Source organism: Gouania willdenowi, chromosome 16 (genome assembly GCF_900634775.1).
Source record: "Gouania willdenowi chromosome 16, fGouWil2.1, whole genome shotgun sequence".
In the NCBI taxonomy this organism is placed as follows: Eukaryota; Metazoa; Chordata; class Actinopteri; order Blenniiformes; family Gobiesocidae; genus Gouania; species Gouania willdenowi.
In genome coordinates, this window is record NC_041059.1 from 28,656,023 (window position 1) to 28,674,933 (window position 18,911).

Consider the following 18,911-nt stretch of genomic DNA (forward strand, 5'->3'; position numbering starts at 1 on the left):
GAAAGGATGATGGCGATGATGAGGACGATAACCGTAATGGTGATGATAATGACCGTCAGTGATCAGAAAGCGTGATGCGGGGCCTCGGTGGGTGTATGCGTGTGCACGCTGCATTTATGATGGCGCCCTAATGCACATGTAATTGTGGTATTGATGCAGAATGTGATCAGCAACAGCATAAGGAACAAAATCGATGCAAATATCCTTTTATTTCTCACTTAAACTAAGTGCTCGTTCATATTTACACATTTAATGTGACTTCTATTAGTTTGGAGCATGAACGGAATGTGACCCCGAAGTGACCCGCATGCACAAGAGGTCCTAAGGTACTGTTTACGGAAGTAAATATGGAGGCATCTCATCTCGGCCTGTGCGTGGCACTAATAATATGCATAACATAATAAATATTTATTAATTTTAAAAACCCACTCTCTTTCCACCGTCTACTTTTCTACTTACGTCCTCCACCGGGGTTTCCCCACTTACCCACGCTATCGCATTTTGATGACGCAAAAGTCAGATAGAGTGCGACCTGTCCGTTCAAACAGCAGCACATTGCAAAATATCAGATACATAATGGATTTATATCAACATATGAAAGTGGCCTGGGTCGAATTTGAAAAAATCAGAATTTTACTGTTCAGATTGGCATGGGAAAAAAATCAGACATGGGGGAAAAAAGATCTGAATTGACAGAGTTGGTCATATATAGAGAATTGACACTGTTTATGAACCTTTTACAACTTTGTTGTTGTTAAATGGGAAAGAAATGAACTGATTTGGATTAGTTGGAGACTGAGATGTACAAGAAATCACTGCATTTAAAAATGATCAAAATACAATGTTTCCAATAGTATAACCAATGTGAGTTTAGCATTGAACTGTCAATCAAACCCAGCTCAGAGTTATTTCCGGGTATAACCTGATAGTCCAGCTCACTTAAGCCGGGTTCCAACTGGAATGGCCGTTTCATCAACGGGAAAATACCTTGGTTACCATAGTAACACAGTTTGTAGCGTAAACCTGCTCCCAAGCAGCAGGTTTGAGTTTAACCTGCAGACACACGCATATGAAACTACGTCATCATTTTTGAAAGATGTCATTTTGTGATACTTTAAAACACTCAACAAAGATAAAGGAATGACAGAAGGAGACAAAAAGACTCACTATCGACAGCTTTAATGCGGTAGTTTAAAAGGAAATTTAACAGAATATCATGATAAATGTTTAATAATGATTTTAAATGGATAAAAATGATGATAAAGTCATCATCAGGTGTTAAAAAAACACATCAAACTCATCAAAGTCCCATGGATCAGTATATAATCATACATTCTTCAGTTGTTCTCTATGATTAAAAAAACACACCAACCCTGTATTAGTTTTTAAAATGTTCAAAGCATAGAATCTTCTTAAACGTGTCCGTCCTTTTTTGCATCATCCTCTTCTCACTGTTCAGTAACAGATGATGTCACGTCCTGTTGTTCTCAACAGTGGTTTCTATTGGTTGTTTAATCAGAATAAAAGCTGAAGCGCATGCGCCGTCACGTCTCTGATCACTACATCTGTTATCCATGTCATTGGTCTTCTGAGATATGTGAACTGTTAAATGGCTTGGCTAAGACGGCGAGCTTCAAAGCTGAGAAAAGTTTGATGAAATGTCAAAAGCCACGAACAGTTAAACCAGGTTTAAACCGTAGGCCTGGTTCTTTTAGGAACACTTTGATGAAATACCCCCAAGATCTCATGATGAAGTCCTTGAATAAATAATGAAGTACAACTGATGTGGTCATTAAACGAAACAATGATACGGCTCCATCGTAAAACTAAATAAGACCATTCAAGTCCAAGAATAAAAAACATTTTAGTGGCGTTTAATCTCTTATGATATTAAAAATCCCCGTTTTGTTATCTCTGATTTAAGTGAAGGAAAAGCAGCTAAATTCAAAATTGTTAGCAAGGTTGTTAAAGCTACTGAAGAAGCAGCGAGTGCACATATGCTGATGATAACATGCTCTCATTCCCAGCTCTATCTGCTCTCTAAACCCACTAAGTAAATTATGAATTATCTGTCCTTATTAATCATGAAGTGTTCTCTTCATCTGCAGACAAAATATGTTTGGAAAATAAAGATTTGATTTTTGCAGAAGAAAGTACAACAACTTAAGGGGACAAAGCTTGTATTGCATATTTGTTGTCGCTAATACATCACACATGAAGTATTTATATTTGAATTAATTGTAATTTCATCAAACCAATTTATTCTAAACTACACTTATAGAACAAACAGAATCCAAAAAGTGAAACAATATGAAACAATAATGAAGCAATAAAAGGGAAAACAAGGCAAAAAGCCCAGAAACAAAGATTTCCTCTGCACATCAAAACACAAAATGTCTTCATGAAGCATACATCAGATGTGTTTATAGTATAACATGTATCTTAGGATGAAGATTAACAGTCTTTGACTGACATTATTGAAACTCTTAGCACTGTATGAGTAACTGGATGATTGTAGGTTCGCTGAATTAGCACCATCACTTTTCTCTGCTACTGCACATTAAAGGAAGGAGTTTTGACCTGAGTGTAGCTCAGCCTCACAGCAACAAAAGAAAACAAGGACGACCCCAAACTAAGGAAAGCTGAATGAGAGTGAGGAACAAAACATAAAGTCTATTGACGGGGAAGCACTTTAAAAGTAAATGTTTCTCTGGTTTCTATCCATCCAGAACCATATTATGGTGAGCTCCACCTACATACACCACCATCTCTTCCTCAGGGTGCTGCTCGGCCTGCTGTGCTTCTCCATCACCGACTGCAGCCTCACCGTACATGCCTTCCTCCACCTGCAGGGTGCAGTTGTCCAGCTCAGTCACGATGTAGTGAGTTCCCTCGTCATTGACGATGACCTGCGTCAGTCCTTCCTTCATCATCTGTGACGCTGCCAGCTGCAGAACCTCCTGCATCTCCTCCTGGCCGGCATCTCTAATGATCTGCACCTGCTCCTGTTTCTCTTGCATGTGCTCATCGCCCTGCAGGACCTCATGAACGACGGTGGCCTCTCCTTGAATCTCCTCCTGATGACCCATTTCACTGACGGCACTAAGAAGGGCATCCAGAGCTGTGGATGATTCAGAAATGATGTGACTTTGCCCGGCCGATGCTTCGAGGGCGGCTCTTCCTTTGGCTGCAGCCTGTAGATCCTTTCTGGCCTTCCCTGACTCTAGAACCACATACTGTGTACCGCCACCTGCCAGGTGAGCCCCGGAGGAGGCCACCTCCCTGCCTGAAGCGATGACTTGTCCGTCCTCAGTGATGTGAAGCACCTCGGCCACCTGACCAGACATGGCCAGGGTTTGCAGGGTGGCAGCCGCCGACTCCTCCAGCGTCTGGTCGATGGCCACCTCCCCGTCACCGTAGCCCTGGATGATGATGACCTGCTGGATGGGCCCGTCGTGGCTGAGGGCCTCTAATGAGCCATGACTGTGTGTAGGAGATTCTCCAGACTCCACAAAAGTGGCCCCCTGGCCTTTGAGACGACAGTCAAAGGATTTGGACACAATACCTGCAGTGGACACAGACACATTTCACATTGAATGTGATGTTCAAAGTGACAACAAGGTTAGTATAACGTAGGAGTGTGCATCATGATGAATGTGATGATACAAACTGATTCACATTGTCACAATACGATATATCATGATATATATCTTGATACTAAACAATTCCATATACATCACAATATCAATAATGACAAATTTCACCTTTACAAGTAGAAAATAGTATGAAATACAATTTATTTCATTTACTTTAAACTTGCGAGAACAGGTAAATGGTAACCAAAGGCTCACACGTACTCGGGCGGACATCCGCAAAGCGGAGTCTGCCAGGCCGATTGGATGCAAAGCTCAGATTTTACGACCACGCGGACTTCTTTGCATAGTTACTGTCAAACCAAATACTGCTCGGCATTTTATTAACCTGCAATAAATTTAACACCGACCTGCATTTCATCACCTGGTGAAACAGAGGAGAGATGAAGACGAGTTTAGAGGAGAGACTCGCAGACGAGCTACAAAAGTACCAATACCTTTAAAACACGTCCCAGGACAAAGACTACAGACAAGCGCTAATGTTTGTGGGAAATGTAGAATTTTATTAGAAATCACTACGAGGCGGTGCATTCGGGTATGTAAGCTCTGAGGAGAGGGGACAGTCCGCGCGGAGTGCGCACGAGTATGTTTGAGTTCCAAGTACCAATATACAAAACTTAGTACGTTTATCTAAGTGTCAAATTACATTTTTCAAAAAAAGTTTAACTTTTGCTTCTACAACAGATTCTGATTAGGTTCATAAATTCTTTAATAAAAGTAACTACATACATCTATAAAAGTGCCAAGTATGTTTTATGAAAATAAAGTGTAAATCAACATTCATCTAAAATGCACTGAGGAGTGAAGTCGTTTAACAAGGTCTGATGTAGTTCACTGACACCTAGTGACCGAAGGTTAATGTTAATGAAATTAAATGTTTTGTTCATTAAATAACCATGATTTGGCCATTTTTTGGATCGATATGATAATTGCGAGGTGAAATATCGGGATATATCGCCAAATCAATTTTTTTCCTACATCCTTTATTTACAAGGTTTCTAAAATATAAAGCAACAAATGAGATGATCAGTGCATTGTTGTAACAGGATGGCTAAGTCATCTTAAGAATATAAACATTTTGATAAATATGTTTATGCATGTGCGTCTAAAATGTCTAAAATCCAAGGTTGGAAGAAGTCCACAAACTACAGATGGCTGTGCTAGGTTTTTGGAAACAACTGGTTTCACATTGTACTTATCCATTCTTTAAAAGCAAAAATTATAAGGAAGAAACCAACTATGTCAGATACATCATTCACTCAAAAGAGGAAGTAACACGTCACATGTTTTGCATGAAAGGAGGCTAAATGAGAAATTATCCTGATGGTGAGATACGGCCGGTGCTAATTGAGCCACACTGTGCCCACTTCGATCGTAGGTTGCCATGGTGTTACCAAGGTGATAGGAACAGTGTTAGAAATGCCATTGTTTAGACAGCACTGGGCTCAGACACTTGTGTGATAATCTATGCAGAAACAAAGGATCTTGAGACTGTCAGGGGGGGGGGGGAGAAGCAGATGTTGGTCAAATAAAAAAATATATCTATATATCTAAACAATAACTTTGATATATATATATACATAAAATCACACTTCAGTTTACAACTTCAATACACAAGATTCAAAGTTAAATGCTAAGGTTAAATCCTAGGCCAAAGGTTACAAGCACACAGCTATTGAGCTAAGCTAACAAGTGGATTAAGGACCTCCCAAAAATGAATCATCTACAGCAGTGGTTCTCATACACTTTTAACTCAAGTACCCCTTTTCTCTTACTTTTGAATCCAAGTACCCCCTTTGACCCACTACAACATTTTGCTCAGAATACTATGAATAAACAACTATAGAGCATAATGATGGAATGAATGAGTGATAACACACCTTTTAAATAATCTCATTTTGTAAATAATGAATGAAACTGTATTTAGTGCCTCATTAAGAGATTTATTTCTAAAGTTTCTTTCATTTACAGTTTTTGTTGTTGTCTGTCTGTTCTTTTTCTTATTCAGTATATTTTTCTCTTATTTTGTGTATTCTTGTTGTCGTTTTTGTGTGTTGTTTGGTATTATCGAAATTATTCTCTCTCAGCGTGTGTTTTTGGTGTCGTTTGTTATTTTTGTGTATTTTGTAGTGATCTTGTGTGTTTTTCTCATATTTAGTGTATATTTGTTGTTGTTCTGTGTGTTGCTGGCAATAGTAATATCTTTCTCTCTTAGTGTGTGTTTTTGGTGTCATTTTGTGTATTTTGTTTTGTTTTGTTGTTTGTTCTTTTTATTATTCAATAAATATTAATCTTATTTTGTGTGTTTTTTTCGTCGTTTTGTGAGTTGCTGGTAATATTTTGTATTATTTTAAAACATAATTATAAACTATATGAAACCCCATAATTTTAATGCAGTCATTTGTTAATTTTGCTCTCTCTCAAGTACCCCCTGTAGTGCCATCGCGTACCCCCATTTGAGAAACCCTGAGCTACAGGCTTCGTCTGACTCCGCCTTGATAGGTGGAGCTTTATCCTTGACAAAACCTGTTGACCTGAAGAAGAAATAAAACAATGAATTAATATCGTATCCATCATCGTATTTTCAGATTTTAGCTGCTCTAGCTGTAGCAGCATGACTTTGGTTTCCTCGTTCAACTAAGAATGTGGCGTTGGTCATCAGAGAGCATGTGCAGAACGCTGTGTCTGATAATAATAGCTTAATAGCTTGATGGTCAATCGCATTCTCTGGGTGTGTTAATCGAGCAACGCAAATTCCAATTCTAGCCAAGCTAACAAAGAACTAGGCCTTTTATTTATTTTTCTCAAGCTGCATGTAACCGCGGTGACTGACAATTCTGTGTTTTATTGACATTTATCGTCCTACAGAATAACTATGTGAAAAGAAGGACATCATAGTGGGTGCTCACAACTAGTGCTTAGTTTAGGTTTTTTGATCATTCTCTAATGGCTATTTGATTTTTCTTGTGTACTCTTAGTATCCACTCTCCTGGTGCATCAACAATCAAGCCAATGGAATATTTTCCACAGAATCAAACTTATAGCAAAGTAAAACCTAATATAGATTAGTTATGGATATCTGCAACTCAATCCTACACGTTTAGGTAAAAAACTATGGCTAAATTGTTCATTGCTAAATTTAGCTAATTTCTGAGGGGTTTATTCTCCCGTCTGGACTTTTTTGCGCGCCTGCAGTTACGCACTTCTCTCCTATGTGTATTCTCCAGTCCAGGTTCCTGACACGCCCACCGCGCATAAGTAGAGCAAAACCACGTAGTCTGTGAATGAAGGCGGGCTGAAGGAAAGGAGGCGGTGATGTCATTTTTTGGGGCTGTATAGAAATCACGAAACATGGAGTTTTCTCAACGCTGAGAATCGGCCACATTCTTCTGTCCGAGTCACAGTTAAAATCTCTCTCCTTGATCATCATCATCATCATCATCATCATCACTGTAAAGCGTGACCGAGTTAGATGCGCTGGAGATATGAGGAAATAACGCGGCCGCAGAGCGTCCTGCTTTAATAGAGAATTATTGGCTTCCATAATACGCAGTTTTAAATATTAAAGAGACGTGAGCTAAGCCTCATTAAAATATGCGTGGGAACAGTTTCTGGTCCATCCTCATCCGCATATGACAGCTTGTTTCACTCTGTAGTGGATCAAACTGTGACTTTACGTTGGACATAGTATGAAAATAGTTGAATCACTGTGACCAACGTGGACAGATGTCTGCATCTGTCAGAGTTTTAATTAATCGTGCAGCAGCAGCAGTTGAGTGATCACAGCTGCTGCTGTGCGACGCACAAGTCCGTGTGGCTTCGAATGTAACTAAGTCCATATTTCTAGTGCAACATAATGTGTCACCTTATCGGGGCACTGACCTTATTCCAGAATTAGAAGAACGTAAGAGGAAAAGGAGTTGCGCACGCCGGAGAATGCCCGTAAAGCCAGATTTGAATGGAAACACCAACATTTCAGGGCTGCTCCACCCATGGTGCATGACTTGATGAAGGCGTGCAGCGACTGACTTAAGTACAGGGGGAGAACAGCACACAGCCAACAACTGCGCCACTGCGCGGCTTTTTGTACTTACGCACATGGGAGAATAGAGCCCTTAGAAACCTATATGTGTCCCCTGATTGAAAGTGAGTTTAAAACCTCTGATTTACAGGGACAACAACTGAAAACAAGTTTCACACAGCTACAAGGATGATGCCATGTGCCTCTACAAAAATGCTTTGGTTTGAGAAGTCAGTTGGTGAGAACAGGCACCGAGTGGCTGTGCTGTTCTTACTGAATGATAAAAAGTTGGTTCATGTGTAAGTACAATTGAGTGTGTTTGGAATATCATTGGTCATAACCATTTGAGGCATATCCATGTAAAGCATGCACAGGCACATGTAAAGAATTAGAATATCATGAAAAAGTCACCAAAATTTCAAGAAATAAAGGCTTGAAATATTTCAGTCTGTGTGTCATGAGTCTACTTCATATCATAGGTTTCACTTTTTGAAATGAATGACAAAACATATTGAACTTTTTTACGATTTAACTATCTTTTTTTAAGATGTACCTGTGTTAGCATTTGTTTGGAGGTTTTGTGTCAGCTCCAGACATAAAACTATAGAACAGAGTATTTGTAACGTATTTGTACCCACATTTGTCTGCCTGTGTAAGGTCTTCTGTGAGGGGGGTGGGGGTGTAAAGCTATGCAATGCCAGTGTGTCACATTAGCTGTGGGGTGCTGTTGACTGTGCCCAGTGGCGGCCCGCTGAGGTTTATGGGGTGTCACTCAGTCCCCGCAGCCATGAATCAAGTTAATGTTGCAGATCCCATCTCTTCAGTTCTCCTGTGCTCCCGGTGAAAGAACAACATTTGAACAGCGTGATTTGGCCCCGGCGAGAGGCTGATGCCTGTTTAATATGTGTTTTGAGTGTTCTGACTGACTGATTCCTTTTGCAGGGAGGAGGGAGAAGAAGAAAGGCCGACTGCTTTATTAGCTCTGATCTAAAACAAGATGGAAATTCCCTGAGAGGAATAAAACAACAACAGAGCGAGGAAAGGATGCGTAGACAGGCTCCAATGTCATGTTGATAACAGAAAAACAACTTGGAGGAAATTCACCTTTGAAAACGTGATCAATAAATGATGTTGATGTTGTAAAGAGCACATAGATGACTGGATGAGGCTGATGGTTGTTTTTCTACCAAAACCAATGAAGACCGACAATGATTTCTTACTTTAGTGTAAAAAAACAAGTTATTTTAATTTTTTTTAATTTGGCGGAAAATACGTTGGTTGCTATAGGAAGTAGTGATGCACCAAAATACCAAACACTAAAAATCTATGGCCAAAATTCTGGTGCATCCCTAATAGGAAGGATAGGGGAGTGGATATAGAAGGACATATATGATGATTGTTTAGATAGAACACTATCCAAGCTGATAATGAATCCAAGTAGTCAGGTCATGATCTTCATGTGCCAGTCGTTGATGTTTAAGTTATGGATTATTATCATGACTCTGTTGGCTGTTCTTACTACGCTAGCTCAGGTCTTCAGCATGTTCAATACTCCCAAAACACCCCAAACCCTGACAGAGATAATCAATACCATTTCCAAATACTTATGGTCATTATCTTGTGGCCTATTCATCACGATACATGTTACACCTCACCCTACCGCTGTCTAACATCAGGTCAGAGTATGTGGCACGGACGCAGCTATTGATCAGTGGATCAATAGGCTGGCCGGTGGCAGGGACCTGGGCGCTCTAAGTGGCATTACTTCAGCTTGTAGGGGGCGCCTGGGGAGCGGTCAGACAGCACTTACCAGCAGTTAGAGTAATTAACCTTAACACCACGACACCAGTGCACACACAATCAATTACACTCGCTGTATTACAGGTCAACTCGCTGCAAATGTTAGCGCAGTTGCACACGTAACCAAGCTAGTGCGAACACACGTCTACAGCCTTGAGTCGTTAGAATAAATACCTTAGAGTTTATTTAACTCTTCCTTTCAGTTTCACAGAGGTGGCAAAAGTACTAGTCGTCAGTATTCAAGCAAAAAAAAAGTACAAATGCTCAATTAAACCCAGAGCAGCTTTGAGTTTAACATTTTTAAAAAGTTGTAGAAAACTGGTACATGGAAGTAAATTATGAACACCTTAACAGAATTTAGCACTTATAGATAAGAAATTGTAAATAACATGCTTCAATATAAAAAAAATTGCAAATGATCAGTTAAACCCAGAGAATGTTTTAGCATTGCTAAATAGCACGTTGACTAGCGCTAGCTTCTCCTCCAGTTTCGCGGTTGTTGGTTTGCCTCTTCTTACGTCATGACGTCATCTTCGAAGGTCTCGAAAGTAACATTTAACTCATTTTTAAAATATAAAGTACAGATATTTGCTTAAAAAAGTAAGGAGTAAAAGTCAAAAGTTGCCAAAAAATAAACACTCAAGTAAAGTACAGATACCAAAAAAACTACTTAAGTACAGTAACAAAGTATTTGTACTTCATTACTTGTCACCGCTGCAAATACATTTTATATGGAACACGCATGCATATACAGATGTATGCAGGCACAAAGAAAGAAAGACTTGAACGTGTGGCCAGTGAAGTCACTTATACTGTATAAAACTATAGCACAACACACTGAATTAACCATAAGGTGAGCAGTAGGACCATGAACAGCCTAACGTTATGATGAATTCCTCTCCACATCCTTTACAATCCTTTTACTGGCCGATTACCTTCAATTATAGATATGAAGCCAATGCCCTGAATAGAGTGTAATGGGGACTCTAAACCTGACACACATATGGCCGTTATTTGTGAGGAGGTTTTTACAGACCAAGTAATGTGTATGTGTGTGAGTGCATGCATGTTTCTATAGGAATGTCTCAGTCTTTTGAAGGTGACATTGTTGAGTTGATACAGTGTCAGTATGAGCCAGTGGGCGTGCACTGTAGCTGGTCCCACTCAACGTTCTTCAAGCCAAAATACGGCGCTTAGGGGTGCTTGCATCTTGCAATTTTGGAACCAGATTCTGCACAGTAGAATCCGGAGGGACGAGCCCCGCCCATTTAACGTACTGCCCTGATGACTGACGCAGCCCAGCTATGCCGAGAACACAAGTATCTTTCCCACTGGAAATTCAATCAACGGTTTAGAACGGTTTACTGTAGAACAACTCATTTTGACAGCTTAAAAAAGACAAAAAAACTGAACAGAAAAGTTAAATGGCGTCTTGGCTTTCCTTCACGACGTAACTGCTATTCACAAAGAGAGCTACGCAAGATCAGCGGCTGTCAATCATCGTCATATATGACGTAAAATCCTGTTTTTCAACCTCAAATAACTTATTTAAAACAAACTTCGCAGAAAAATGAGCACTTGAACACAATGTAGGGTGACAATAACTAATGATAACAGCAGAGTTTAGGTTTGGAAATAAAATTATGTGAGTATTTTAACACTGCACCCCCCTGCCTACTATTTGAGATGGGTATGTGCAGGTCACACAGAAAGCTCAGTCGTCAGCACACTTTATATGTTTTTTAGAGCTGCTACTAATGAGTATTTTGGTTATGGAAGCATAATGCATTCAATTGAAAAAAAAAAACAAAACAAAAAAAACAAAAAAAAAAATCAGGTTTTTCTGAATAATTTAGATTTTTTTCAGTTTCAGTCCATTTTTTTCCTCTGTTTTTCAGAGTAATTTTTTTCCTTAATTAGTAATTAATCCAAAAAACATGAACAAAATTGCCCAAAATACAAACCCAAAAAATGTATTATTCGGAAAAACTGGATTTTTTTTCTCTCAAGTGAATGCAATACCATTCCGTATTTTGTAGTCGAATAATCCATCACATATTTTTTCGATTAGTCACGATTTTTTAAAATGTCATTTTAGGCAAATTTTACGCCACTTTAACGCACCTGTTTAAATCTTCACACCAGTGAAAGTTACCTAGTTGTACTCTGACAGCATGCTTTACAGAAACAAATTAAAACAGTAACACATAAAACAAGCATTTGTAACATAGTTATATTTTCAGCAATAAACAATAATAATACAAAGTTAAAGTGAAAGTGGTCTTGAACATGTAGTAGTAAACAAAAGCACTCCATTATTACCGTATTACCTTCACAAAAGGTTGTGGAGGTATCACCGTTTAATCCAACTACAAATTAAAGTTGATTTTAATTAAATCAAATTCATAAAAGTAAAATAAATAAATAACATCCTTTGGTGTTTTTTAAACTCCAAACAGAAAAAGGAGAAATATATTTATATTTCAAATTTTAATGCAGGAAACTTAAGCATGATAACACATTTCTTAGAGATTAATAAATGTCTAATTAATATTATCCAAATCACACAGTTGATAATGAATGGAAGACGTTTACTGTTCAGAATAAACGCTCGCATCAGCAGAAGGCAGAAAACAGAGTATTTTGAAGCAGGCTACGCCAGTAAATCACTGATTAGTGCATTAAATTACACATAAATGAACTGGTGTTAGTAAAGCAAGCTTCTTACATGATTTTTCGACAGATAGACATACGACACAACAACAATTGAAATCACGTTACAGTGTTAGTGATCTCACTTCTCTGCGGTTCACGTTGAAAGCGTTTGTGCACCGCTGTAGATTGAGAGCTTAACTTCACAGATTTTACACTTAAATAGTTTCGCTGGTTTGTTTTCAGTGAAATGTTCCCAAACTTCTGAAACTTTAAGTCAGAGTTGAGCTTCTTCTGTTTGTTGAGCCAATCTTCTTCATTGTTTACGTGCTGAATGTATACAGTGGGGGCGATACTGCCCCCACCCCTCTATGTAAGGTAGTGCAGCAACAATACAGCAGGAAATGGCCGCGTCAACACTTTAAATCTGCGTCGATTAATTTTTGTAGTCGTAATCGATTATGTGGACTAATCATTGTAGCCTTAATTTAAAAAAAAAGAAAAAAAGCTGTGAGCTCTGTACAAAAGCCTTGAGACCATCTCTGTTATGTCCTTAAAACGTCCTGAACCTTCAGAAACGTTCTTTAAAAACACAGATCTTGCTCAAAGTGACTTTTTAACATGTTTACAAAAAAGATAAAAATCACAAATAACACTACATGTACTGTACATTCAAGTGATAAAATCCAATGATCAGGTCAAGTGTGCGGTAATGTGTGTGCGTGTGTGTGTGTTTTGTTTGAAAATTTCCTTTGGTGAAGCTTTGTACATGATGACCTTACCTGTCCCCCTTTTCTTCCCCAGTGGGGCTTCAAGAAGAGCATCTCTTTCCTGTGTACGTGTGTGTGTGTGTGTGTGTGTGTGTGTGTGTGTGCGTGCGCGTGTGTGTACAAACTAAGAGGTCAGCTGAGTTCCAGCTTGTGATGGCTCTACTTTGTCTGATAGGCACAGCCGCTACTGTCACCTTTACAAATGCCATGAATCATCGCCACAGAGGACAGGCCGGCAGACCAAAAAACAACCAATTATACAGTGGCCAGATTGACACCGGGTTGACAGGGCAGGGAGAGAGATGGAGAAGGCCTGAATACACCCCAAGGACGAATAATCAGAAGAGAACGAGGGCACGTAGTGACAGAGCCCCTTCTGGGCTGTAACATTACTGTGGTGTGTATATTCTCAGCGCTGACATTAACCCAGTGATTTAGAGTGGAACAAAACTAAAGTTGTGTGAATCGTCACTGTGTTACTAAACAAGTGATTTGGGGTGCATTGAGACAGGGACTAGTACTGTATCACAGGAAAAACAAGGGTTCAGTGATGGAGCGTTTACATCTCGCAAACTCACAAGACTGCAGAGATCCCATTCTGAAGATGAATGACCCAAACATAAAACCCCAAAATTACTGAAATAGGGCAATATAAGTGCAGGGTGGAGAAAGTTTGTGATCGCACACGCACACACACACGCGCGCGCGTAGGGACAGAGTGTAGCAGGTCAGTGTCCTGTGCTCAGCTCTTTTTCTGCTGACAGAGGAATGACCCAACGCCAGTGTAATCTGGTCCACACTAACTCCATCTACCTCATGTCCCCCAGGTCTGCACCTCTGGAGAGGGTGAGACTGACAGAGGGAATGAGACAGAAGGAAGATAGGTGAAGAAGGGGAAGACACAACAAAAACCCTGCAGTGACGCTTCTTTTCTTTACGTTCACTTTTTTCTCATCCACAAGGTAATCGTCAGTCTCATTGCAATAGTCTGTGCATAGTCATTAGGTCTTTACAGAGCTCTTCTTTATATTCACAATAGTAGTTGCTACTAAGCCAGTCATTTGTTTGTAATTTCATCTATCTACAACTATTTTGCAATGCTGCTAAGCACTCAACTTGAGAAATATGAATACAAAATGTTTCACGAATCAAACGATGAAAACCATCCTCACAGTATCAGAGTATAGATTCCTACAATATTAAAAGAAAGGCTAAGATGAGTTAACAACTGCATAAGATACTGTAAGTATAACCCTGCTTTAACACCTTTTCCCAACTGTCTAACTGTGGGTGGTTCCTCTAGTAACATTTGGTTCACTTTCTACATCTGTTCCAAGCTGGCAGTGTTTTTGTGTTAGAACTTCTAACAATTTGTTAATGAGAACTGCGTCTTGAAGTGGACCAGAATCCACTTCTCTGGTTGCGTGTTCACACCTGGAATTGAACCCTCCGCAGTTAAAGAGAGAAAAACTATGTAAACATTGTTGCTTAATCCTAGAACACTATCGGCGCAGGCGGTATTAATTTGGGGGGGGGGGATTAAGAAAACTGCGGGGGGCACAAACCACTCCTCTAAAACAATTACACCACAGCATATTATATCTATGGAGCAGACTCCCATCTGCTGTCAGTGAATGGACACAGTCAGTTGCGATAGCCAATCAGATATCATTGATTAATAAAAAGCTCCCCCTGTAGTGGGAAGAGTGTGTGTGTGTGTGTGTGGGGGGCACAGTAGATCAGCTGGGGTGGCACTGCTCGCGGATTTTCGAAAGCTAGCATGATTTTTAATTTTAACCTACCCTAGCTTTAAGGTGTAAAAACAATAGCATTCAAGTAGTTTACAGTAACTGCACAGGATGTTTGGACTATTTTACAGTTAAGTCCCAATCAACATGCTAAAAACACTAAAACTATAGTGGTTCTCTTTGTCCAGTCTTTGCCCAGGCACAGGCTTGAAGGCATCAGGCTGTACTAGAATAGAAGTATCAACAGCAGCCATGATTTGCAAGTTGGCCATGCGTACCAGGAGGATGTGGCTTCAGCATAAACAGCCACTACAACCCACAGAGGAAAAATTATTTTACTCTGAAATCCCCCCCTGTACAAAAATAAGTTCAGTTCAGAAGGACAGAAGAAGATGTGGGAGTTGGTTATCCATCTCTAAGCATTGGCCCTGTCCAGGCCTTACGTCTGATGTGAGTTGGGATGGACACCAGGGGACCCAGCAACCATGTACCAGACTACTAGGAAACAGACGAGGAAAGTAGTGCTATCATTCCAAGGCTAACAACACCCATGAGGCAGAGTTCTTTTCTAGTAGTTTCAGTGACGAGATTTTGCTGTTGGAGCAAACTTGTAAAAAAAACAAATGCCTTCCTGATTTACAATTCAACAGCGAAAAGTGAGCAAGTAAAAGTTACGCATTGTGTGACAACCCCTTGAGAACTATGTTTGGATACTGTAAGTTCCCTGATATTCTGGTAATAAAGGACAATGTGGGAAACCATTTTGAGAAATTGGTGTAGGTGTAGAATTCAGCAGGCCTGAAAAAGATTCCCTCAATCAATGAAACATTTTTGTATCAGATGGAAAAGTAAGAGCTGCGTCATCCACGCCGAATATGGAGAATTGATGGATAAAAAGAGCCCACATGTAGGTGGCTGTTGAGCAACCTCGCAGGGGTGCAAGTGAGAGGCCGTCCGAGTCTGAAAGGCCTGAAACACCTGATGACTGTGCAGTACATCACTGATTCCGTGGCCTGAAAAAGCACCAGAAGATGCATCATTTCTATTTTAAAACTGACTAACCAGATATGACTAATGTATTACTTTTTGTTGGGGTGCCGGCTTATTCCACTGATGCTGTAAATCACAGCTATTTGCAGGCTCCACATGAAGGTCAGAAATGATTACTGTGCGACGGCAAGACATGATTAGAAACAAGACAAAAATGAATAAATCAGCGAGTCTGATCCATAAAGCCAAAAGGGAAGGTTGACATATGAAACAATAACAAAGATCATAACACTTTTCGTGTCCTTTACTCCACCTTCTTTTCTCTCACTCTTCCTATTAGATGTTCCCTTTTTTTCCCCCGTCCTGCTTCTTTTTTCTTTTCTTCTTTCTTTTCTCTCATCTTTCTCTTAAACACTCTGAAGGTGGACCTTTGATTGCTTTTTTAATTAGCAGTGTCAGACAGCTTTGTGGATTTACTAGTGATGTCAAACTTTTGCAGATAATTGCACGCCTTTGCGCTATTCTCTTGGTTGATACATCCCTCCCTCCCTTCATCCACCCATCCTCCTTTTACGATTTCCTCTCCTCGACCCCTCATCCATCCCTCTCACTCACTCTCCCATGATTTAATGATTAATTATGGATGTGTTTGAGAATAAAAGCTTTTCCACTAATCATAATGAAATTCTTCCCCTCCCCTTCTGGTAATTACAGTGGGAAGATGATGTTGCTGATGTCTTTTTGTTGCCAAGGCCTGGCTCGTTCAGTGATCCGAGGTCCGTCAATGTGGATCAAATGAATAATCTATATATAATGGCTCGCTTCATGACTTATAAAAACCACTAACTTTATGTTGCGAGAGAATGTGTATAAACACAAGATGAAGCCACATGTGTGATAAAGTGGAATTGTGTCCAGAGTATTCTGATTTGTGTCATTAGTCACCAAGAATAGGCTCTAGCCTCCGAAATCATGTACAGAATATGTGGGTGTTGAATAACAGACTACACTGCATAGTATACTTGAGGCACAATCTAAAAAAAATACATAGATGAGTATGAGTAATGAGAAAAAGCATTTAGAGATGGAATGTTTTATCAGTTTGCTAAATTGTGGACAAAAACAATGTTTTACAAATCAGATGTTTAGTCGACATCATTTAAAACAGATATATATATATACATATATATTGGGCTTACAGCAAGACAAAATATCACTCATTATCACTACTGTATGAATAGAATTAGCTCAAAGATTTAAGACATCATGAAAAACCCAAATGATAAACAGTAAAAGTGGGTAAAAGCGCACCTCCCATCCTGGTTTGGTGTTCACAGTCAACAGTGGACTGGTAATTAATCATCAAAAGACACCCAGGTAAGAGAATAACACAGTATCAGGCCACAGAAAGTCACAGGCACTATAAACACTATAATAATGTGAGTAATCAGCAGCTATATTTCCATTGATAAATCTATAAAAGAGTGGATTTGAAAGTTTTTCGACATTTTAGTGAGGAGAAATGGACACTGCTGTCTGTTACCAATAATTATGCAATGTTTAAGCTTTTTCTTTGTGGGTTGAATGTTGGAAGCTCATGGTGACCAAGTAGTTGGTTTTCCTCACACACTCTGATTTCCACCATCTATCCACAGAACCAGCAGACAAGTACATAGACAGCAGTAGTGAATGTGTGTTGTGTAATAGATGGGTCACCTGACCAGAGTGTATGGTGCCTTGCAACATGAGTAAGCTCTGGATAAACTCTCCATTTGAAAACTATTGTTCAACTATTTTTAAACTCCAACATTTATGTTCCTACAGAACAAAGACTGAATGAAAATACGTTGGGGCTACTATTTCAAAGCAACACATGATTTGTTCAGTAAGACTGCACAATAGATCTTTTCATAATTTTTTTCTGCGAATGTGCCGATTTTTTTCTAGCTTTAATGTTTTGTGGTAAACAAAGCATCGCTTCCATTGATTTTGAATAAAATCAAATAAAAGGTAAAAAATTAGAATCCAGTGATTTTATGGTTATAAAAACAACAGCATTCATAACTGTGTAAGTTGCTGACACGTTCTATTGTTTTGCCGTACGTGTCATGTTGAATTTGTGCGTGTTTCCGTGTGTTTGTCTCTGTCTTGTGTTATGATCAGCGAAAGTTGTTCAACCCGTTTCATTCATTTCTACATGTTTTCAAGCTGACAAGGGGATGAAGTGAGAAAATGTGAAAAACGTATTACTTAACAGGTAGAATCTATACATACGTGATACATACAGAGCTAAACAGTATGAATGTAAGGAGTCTGTACAATCTGCTAAAGGTAATTGTAGCCAGGTGATCATTTAAAAGGTTAAAAAGAGTGGTTAAAAATGTGTATTTTTGTTGTTTAAAAATGTGAAAAAAAATGCGTCTCTGTATTTAATTGAATTCATTTTACTTTAAGTCATCTATTTTGTAGATTTATCTTATTTTGAAAGGCTAACCTGGACACAGATGTAGAAAGAAAGTGCAGTTTGACGGAGGAAAGGTGCGCGAACAGGAAAGAGACGTCGTAGACATAGTATACGTAAACGCTGCATCGACTGTGGAGGGACGCGTCTACAGCGCCGCCATCGTGGAACGGTGCTGGTGGAGGCAGCCGTGCATAGACATGTAAGGGATAATATATTGTTAGCAGGTTGTCATAGCTACAGTGAAATAAACGCCGACAGGACGGACAGAACCATTGTTGTTATGAATCTAGCGTTCTTAGCAACAGCCTCTAACACAGAAAAAAACATATATCTATCCATCTATCTATTTATCTATTATGTCTGACATTTGTTACAAACAAACTCAGTGAAAATTGCGCGATTTATAACAATTTTAATTATGTAAGAACATCGTTCCTCTATAGATCTAATGCACTGTAGGAGCGATTGTCACCGCTCCAAGATGGCCGCCCTGTAGACGCACCGCTGTAGTTAACTGCAGCAGTCGACGCGGTGTCTACTTAAATAATGTCTATGAGAGACGTGAGGAGTGAGAGAGTAGCACACGAGGCAGAAGTTGATCAAGTTTCTTTTGGCAAATATTGCACAGAGTTGGTGTTTTACTTATATGAAGGATTATTGGAAAGATAGCCATGAGATTATCTGTGAATACCGGAATGTCTGCTTGATGTTTTGAGGCGCTTTCAGACTTAAATACCTGCTCATTGACCCAGTGACGGACACGTGAGGGACGCCACGCTGCAGTAAGCTAACTCAGCTAGTCTTTATAGCTTC

At 39.5% G+C, this 18,911-nt stretch overlaps 1 protein-coding gene across 1 annotated transcript in view; it reads right to left on the reverse strand.

The window, feature by feature from the left end:
• Nucleotides 1-2,163: 2,163 nt before the first annotated feature.
• The window catches only part of znf407 (zinc finger protein 407), a 229,658-nt gene continuing 212,910 nt past the window's right edge, over nt 2,164-18,911 (reverse strand). Inside the window, exon 10 of the mRNA XM_028471626.1 lies at nt 2,164-3,565. Within this exon, the coding sequence (XP_028327427.1) occupies nt 2,718-3,565 (848 nt within the window). The 3' untranslated portion in view covers nt 2,164-2,717. The remainder of the gene's footprint in view (nt 3,566-18,911) is intronic.